The sequence below is a fragment of the Poromitra crassiceps genome, assembly GCF_964638095.1.
Source record: "Poromitra crassiceps genome assembly, chromosome: 14".
NCBI lineage: Eukaryota > Metazoa > Chordata > Actinopteri > Beryciformes > Melamphaidae > Poromitra > Poromitra crassiceps.
Window position 1 is genome coordinate 205,013 of NC_139633.1, and position 7,488 is coordinate 212,500.

General features: G+C 41.9%; 1 protein-coding gene across 1 annotated transcript in view; it reads right to left on the minus strand.

Moving 5' to 3' along the window:
* Positions 1-3,599: 3,599 nt before the first annotated feature.
* LOC310789530 (contactin-associated protein-like 4) overlaps positions 3,600-7,488 on the minus strand; it is a gene marked incomplete at both ends in the record, with an annotated part of 176,899 nt that continues 173,010 nt past the window's right edge. The window contains 2 exons of the mRNA XM_083651166.1: positions 3,600-3,790; positions 7,048-7,119. Coding sequence (XP_083507292.1) covers positions 3,600-3,790; positions 7,048-7,119 — 263 coding nt within the window. The remainder of the gene's footprint in view (positions 3,791-7,047; positions 7,120-7,488) is intronic.

Consider the following 7,488-nt stretch of genomic DNA (forward strand, 5'->3'; position numbering starts at 1 on the left):
GTGAAATCAGTGCTGTTGGATGGCTCGGACTCGGAGTGCTGGCGAGTGACAACACCTGACATGAAAAAGATCGATGCCTTCCACAACAGATGCCTCAGGAAACATCTGCTGCATCTTCTCATGGCCTGAGAAGATCTCTAATGCATAGCTGCAGTATATAAATTGAGTGCAACAGTGTGGTGCTGGAAATAACTGACTTCATGTCCTGAGAATGGACCAGGACCCAATCCACAAAGGTTGCACTTGGATAGACTCCACCGGGGAAGAGGAAGCCAGGCCGGCCCAAAACAACCTGGCGGCGAATGGTGACAGCTCAGTTAAAGGAGATATGGACCTAACATGGGGCGAGGCACAGCATGCAGCACAAGACAGGTTCAGATGGAGGCAGCTCGTCTGAGCCTTATGTCCCACCAGGGACAAAGAGGATTAAGTAAGACAATTAAGATGCTAGCTGTAAGATTGTGAGGAAGAAGTCCAAGACACTCTAAATCCAGCATAGAAGAGACTAAAAGCTTGCAATTTAAAAAGCCTTTGCTATCACAGCTTAGAGCAATGTGTTTTGACCAAGGTCTTTATCAGGGCAGGATGTTCTCTACAGAATATCAATGGGTAATTTCTGAGATGGCAAACTAAGGGGAGCAACGATGGAGATGGGTGCCTCTCCAAAGTTTTGCCCAGTTTCACTCAAAACTCTCACCACAATCTTTGCTGACAGTGGCCTAGCCTTTTTGTTGTTGCTTAAAGCATATCAGAAGTCTTGCCTTAGATCACTTCTCAAACGCTAACATCTCACATGGTGACGTCCCATTTCAAGACTCTCAGCTTGCTACGCTGCATACAGACACTAAGACAAATTCCTCATATCGCTGCTGTCGTTCCAGGACCTCGAATCTCCAAAACAGACACTTTTCAGGAAGTAAAAAAAACCTGTTTGCTCTTAAACTACTGGACCAAATGTCGTCCAAGTTGGCACATGTCTTAATTATAGTTAGTTTCCCGCTGAATGTGTCATTACTTTATAAATATCTTACCTGGATAAGCTCAAATGACGTTGTTTATATTATCAGTCCGACTTGGAAGCGCTTTCTCACGGCCAGTCAAGCGGGAGAGAGTCGCATACTCATGCACGAGCCCCCAAGCTCCAGGCCGCGGGGGCGCGCGTAGCAGCAGCAGCAGCCCTCCTCGCTCTCATGGCCGAATGGGGGCTTTCGCATGGGGTGAGAAATAGTCTGACATAACGTAACGTTAACGTTACTTTATTCTCGTCAGAAAGCACTCCGATTTGCATGTTAAAACAAGTTTGCAGCCTAGGAATAACTGGAAAACATTTGATTGATATATTAACGTCAGAGGAAGCCAGGATTAGTCAAAACGATATGAGAAATACACAGCGCGTCTGCTGTGTGTCTTTTCCGGGTTTAGTGTCCTGCGTGGGGGGGTACACACGAAGGGAGGGGGGGAATTTCGAGGTTTGACTGACAGATTGAGGGCGAATGGCGTTACGAGATTTACTCACAAGCTCGTTTTAATGCTTTTCCATTGGTTGCATTTGTTAAAAACCACACAGAGACGTGAAGGGTGACCAATGGCATTGATTCATGACAAAAAATAGAAAAGTGAAAAAAGTGACATTCGAGGTCCTGGCCCGACAGCGACGATATGTAACTTGCATACTGTGGCAATAAAAGTGATTCTGATTCTGATAAGCTTGCTATAAGTAAGCAAATGTTATTGTTGAAATGCAGACACACAAATCAGTCGGAGCAAATGATGTTGTTTTTTTTATCCTCTACGAGACCCTTTTCAAAATCATAATCTAAAATCCCTCCAGCTACAGGTTACCACAAAAAAAAACATACAAATTTTCACAAGGGAGAGCAGGCTTAACATTCACAATGGCCAGAGTTATCCTTTAACTGTCAAGTTGCCGTGGGTAACATCCGACAGTAGACATGATCTGCTGCTACCCTGTTGTGCTGTAGCGACATTGGGAGTATATGTACAATAGAATTGTGTACTGTTTATTGTCCAGAGGAGGTCTGGCACTGCTGTTTTGCACCCGATGTAAGATCCTGCTGTCTCTCTGCTGTGTCTCGGGATGTATTGGTAAACTTTCTAAGTTGTCAATATGTCTCTCCACCATGTGTGACCAATCCAAATTTCGGATTCTTCTGACTTCTTAAAAAATGTCCATTTATGGCATTTACCTATGTTCTTATCCAGGCCGACTTATAATGAAAAGCTTACATTCCTACATCACCACCTTCACATGATGGGAGATAAGAAGTACTTTTTTGGGGAGCGGGACGCGTTCTCTGTTCATTTCCACTTCAAAGCATTTGAGGAAGAATAGGTTCTTGCTCTATTGATGCAGGAGAAATGCATTGTGGGGGACTTTTCCGACGGCTACTGATTTGCTCGCTATGGAATTGACTGTGTGTAGAGAAAGTTTTGTGATAACAAAAATAACAAAAAGAGGAGCATTATTAAGAATTTCCCTTCTGAGAATAAAATAAAATCAGGTCACAGTTGCGTTGAGAGGAAAACCAATAAAGAGATGGAGGGAAAAAAAACGTATTTTAGATATTTTTCCCCCTAAACCAATAGTTATTAAAATCCAATTCTCCACTTTAAACCTGCACTCGGGGGATCTAACAGAGAGAAAGCGATGTGTATTAGTTAAAGAGCCGGTCGATCAACTGTCTGCTTATTCTCTGTCTATTTGCACCGCTGGTTGTAGCTGAACAGAATGTTATTTATCGCTCTGCTTCTAGTGAATCAGTCTGCATGTCAGATTAGCATTCCAAAGATACATTAAACGACTCCGTGTGGAGGGAGGGGGTACAGCAGTCGGTGTGTTTTGTAGTCTGCAGTGTCGGGGCTTGGAAAGCTTTACTGTTCAGAGCTGGCAGGAAGCTACAGGGAAAAGGAGAAGTAAAATAGGCCGAGGCTTGCTTCAAGTTGTGACATAAAGAGAGAAAAAAAGCACAGTGAATAAAATGAGGGAACTTTGCGAAAGTGGAAATGTTCAGTGTGGATGTGAATACTTTTGCTTGTATACACAGGTGCAAAGGGGGGAGGGGGAGAAGAAGACATGAAACTGGAAATTGAATAGTGATGCCCATATCCATCTGTAGTTTACAAACCATTTCTGACAAGAAAAAGCGCTCAAATATCCAAAGCGGCAAACCTTCGCCGTACCCCCCTATAGGAGGAAAATGCATATAAATCAACCCAGCCCACACAGTCATTTTAACTGACGGAACCAAACTCCATGAAGAATACAGATGGCTCATTTACTGATTTGTACCATTTCAACATCACAGAGAAAGACAGAGATTGTTATAAATCCATCATTATTTTTAACATTTACATCTTCAAATATGTACACAATTGTTCAACTGACAGTATCAACACCTTTTTAAATTCAACACTTTGCTTTTTGTGCTGCTATATACATTCTTTACAAAAATACAACCGCAGGAAGACAACAGGAGTGGATTGGCGTGTTTGCGTCTTGTTTGCGGGCAGCTCTGCTCGCAGTGTAAAGCACTGAGGCTCGGCAAGGAATCTGTCTGTGTGCTCAAGTCCAACGCCGACTAAATGAAATATTCCTTCTGGTTGTCGCTGGGACCGTTGTTGGCCTGGCTGCTGAAGGGCAGCTCGGAGCTGTCTTCGGGTCGCACCCCCCTGACCTCCTGGCTCTGGAACGTCCCTTTCCTCCTGTAGAGGAACCTGGCTGTGACCGCCAGCGCAGACACCGTCACAAAGATCACCACCGCTATCACGCCTGCAGCCCGGAGAGACGGGAGGAGTTACTGCAGCTCCGCATCTTAGACGCATTATTCCCATTTTCATTTGACGTCACTGCACTCGGGGTGTGAAACTCTCATCTCTACTGTTGTTTACCGAGATACATCATGCAAACATCAGGAACCAGACAAACATTTCACATATTCTCCACTGGAAAACCTATTATAAACAAATGGATCTCAAGAATCTGGAGGGATATACTGTCGGTTGTTTAACTCCTCCTTCAGAGTGTCAGACACTCTGAGTCAGTCTATATATAGCCTTGGACTCACTCCACCCGTCTACAGATCAAAAACCCACTCTTGATATTCTATCTGATCGTGCAATAAAACTCAATGGCCATTAACTGCTAAATACTGCAATTTGTGTAATAATCAAATAATTCACACTGTTTCGGATGTTCATTTTAATAACTGGACCTAATGCACCTTACTCTTCATTATTATTACTATTACTCACACTGCTGTATATAATATAATATTATGTACCTCAGTGCCTCACATACTGTATTTCACTTTTTACACAATGGTACTTGATAAGGATTGTAGGAGAAGGCACAGATTTGTAACATTTTATTGTATATAAGCTACCTAACTTCTAGTTTATTGTTTTAATGGTGTATTCCTATGCTTCTTATAAGGTCTCTATGTTTATACCCCCCCCCCCCGCCTGATGTGTGAGCAACTGTAGCATGACGCAATTTCCCCTCGGGGGATCAACCAAGTTTTTCTGATTCTGATTCACAGTTTAAGTTGTATAGGTATTTAGCTACAGTAGCTACTTGAAGCTAGCCTTGGTAGCTTGGAATAAGGTCAAAATGGTGTGTGTTGACACATTTGATTTTCTACAAGACTAAAATTAGCAGGTGAAAATTACGTGTGAAAACTTATTTTGTGAAACTGTGAAGTTTTACATCTCAACATGTGGGTGGAAATCTAACCTTCCGTCCTTTTAAATACCATTATAAGCCTCATTATAACAGATAAAGATGCCCAGTTTAGTTCTCACCACAGTCTGCCTTTCTTTGGCTCTTCCACTGTATAATGAACTTTTTCATTATTATTTTCATTTAATGGCATGCAAAAAACTGCACTGATATACTCAATACTCAACTTAATGCTCTATTACAGAGATTTTAAAAATTGCCATGCATTTGGAGATAACAGCAGTTTTTTGTGTGGGCAAAGATTAGATTAGATTAATTAGGTGGTGATCACTTGGCGCTCTTGTGTTCGTTATCGTGAATTGCATACGTGCCAAAACTCCCGAATTACGTGTGAGTGTCCCGATATTTAACCCTTTCTCCCACTGTGCTCCCGATCGGTAATTTCTCCCGCTAATCTCCCGATTTGTAGGATATGTGTCGTGGTACCTGGCAACCCAACCCAGAGTCACTGAGGCAGTGATGAGTGACGCACGGTGTGTAACTGCGTCACTGCACTCGCTCAAGCTCTCGGTGGAGGGTCAAAGGTTCTTCTATACTTTTACTTAAATAAAGTTTTGAATGCAGAACATTACATTTAGTGAAGTTTTCTTGTTGCATTATGGTATTGCTTAGGGATGCACGATACATTGGCAATCATATCGGTATCAGCTGTTAGTCTTTTTTTTTTTCAATGATTTTTATTGGACAAACATTGCAAATGATGTTAGTCATTTTTTAACATATCGGCATCGGTCCGATGTTGCAATGTTAATATCGGTTATCAGTATCAGCCAAAAATGTTATATTGAGAAGAAACAAGACAGTAAAGCTATGATTTATGGGCTTTAAAAAAGTTTTGGAAATAAAGAAATGCATTACTTTTTCAAATTCACAGTGTTTACATGTGTTTTTTAGTATGTACAACATGTTATCATAGAAACTTGTTTTTATACAGATCATATCAATATCGGTAAATATTGGTTATCGGCCATAACAGTAATGTTAATATCGGTTATCGGCATCGGCCAAAATTTTCATATCGGTGCACCCCTCGTATTGCTATACTTTAGTTTATTGAGAACTTTTTCCACCACTGTACTATCCAAATTTTGCTAAGCAAAGCAACCTGCCTATGGAATTGTCTGCCATGATTTTGGCTTGAACATCCCACCTGCCATATTCTGGCATCTACATTTCACCTGAGGCAAAAGCAGAGGAAAGGGAGAGCTTCCCGGGACACATTACAATTGGAATCAGAATGGGGGCCCAAACAGCACAACTCTGCCTTTAACTACTACAGCTCAGAGAAGAAGTACAAGCAACTGGTCAGCTGCCCAACAGGCAGAGAGAAAACACTGCATCGCATTTACTCCTCCGTTACTGCAGGTAGAGTCTGCTCATCTTCCCCAAGCCCGCCAGGCAATAATGCCTATTGAAAGGACCACTGTCGGCGATAAAACATTTGGATTCTAATTAGGGGCGGCGTCCTTTGTGCACTCAGAGTCAGGCTGCTTATGGGACTATTGAGAGGTTTCATTCAAAATTCTATTCAGTATAAAACAATTGAACGATTTTGCTGCCTGGCAATAACAAAGATCATTCTATTCTCAAAGGCAAAGGTCTCAAGATGACTCCAAAACTTTAATTACAAGCCATAAAGTGCTTATACCAATAATCCGTTTGGGATTTTTGTTTTTTTCTACAACCTTCTAGAGATTCAAACGACTCAAACCTCAGTTTGAATCGATCTTGTAATTGTGTATTAATTTAACTCTTGCCTAGCACAGCATCCTTCCTCGCTTTGACCACAATTTGTGTCTTATGATCGACAACGTTGTGCAAACTCAATATGGAGTTATCTGAAACCAAGAGTTTATGAAAGTATAGAGAGCCAAAGTGAACGTCACTTCCTGCTTCAGCATGTATACCAAGGGATTTCACCTGCCATTTTATTTTCCATAGACTTTTCATAAAATGCTTATAAAAATAGTTTTAGCGATTTAGCTATATTTAGAATCCGGAGAGACCATAGAACATTTCATTCAGACAAAAACCTAAAACAACAACATTGAGAGAAAAAAAAGAATTTCCGTTTTGGTCCGAGTGAAATGTTCTGTGGTCTCTCCTGTTTATAGCTGAACCGTTTGGTTTGAACAGGTAAAACTATTTTTATAAGCATTTTCCGAAATGTCTATGGGAAAATAAATGGCAGATGAAAATCTCTGGTACGCATGCTGAAGCAGGAAGTGACGTTCGCTTTGGCTCTCTATAGCAGTGACACTTTGGTGAACAGCTTTGTGTTACAGTACCTCCAATTAGAGCCGACTCACTCCTGATGGCATTCACTAAAGGTTGACCTGTACCGACTGAACCAGACTGGTCTGCAGGACAGAGAGAGGGAGAGATAGAGTACCAGAGAGAGAGAGCAAGACAGAGAGAGAATAGAAAAGGCAGAAATGAAGGGAGAGAGTAGAGAGAAGAACATAGCATTGAAGAAATACAAGCGACAAAACAGGACAAGTACTGTATCACAGGAGAATAGAAAGTGAGAGATGAGGTAGTGAGAAGAGACGAGAGAGGAAGTAGAGCAGAACACAAAAAAGAAAACAATTGGGTAGCGTAGAGGTGAAAACGCTTGCCTACCACCCGCAGAGTCCCGGGTTCAATTACCGGCAGCGGTACTTCCGGCTTGGTCAGACGTCCCTAGACACACTCTTGGCCGTGTCTGCAGGTGGGAAGCCAGTGGGGTA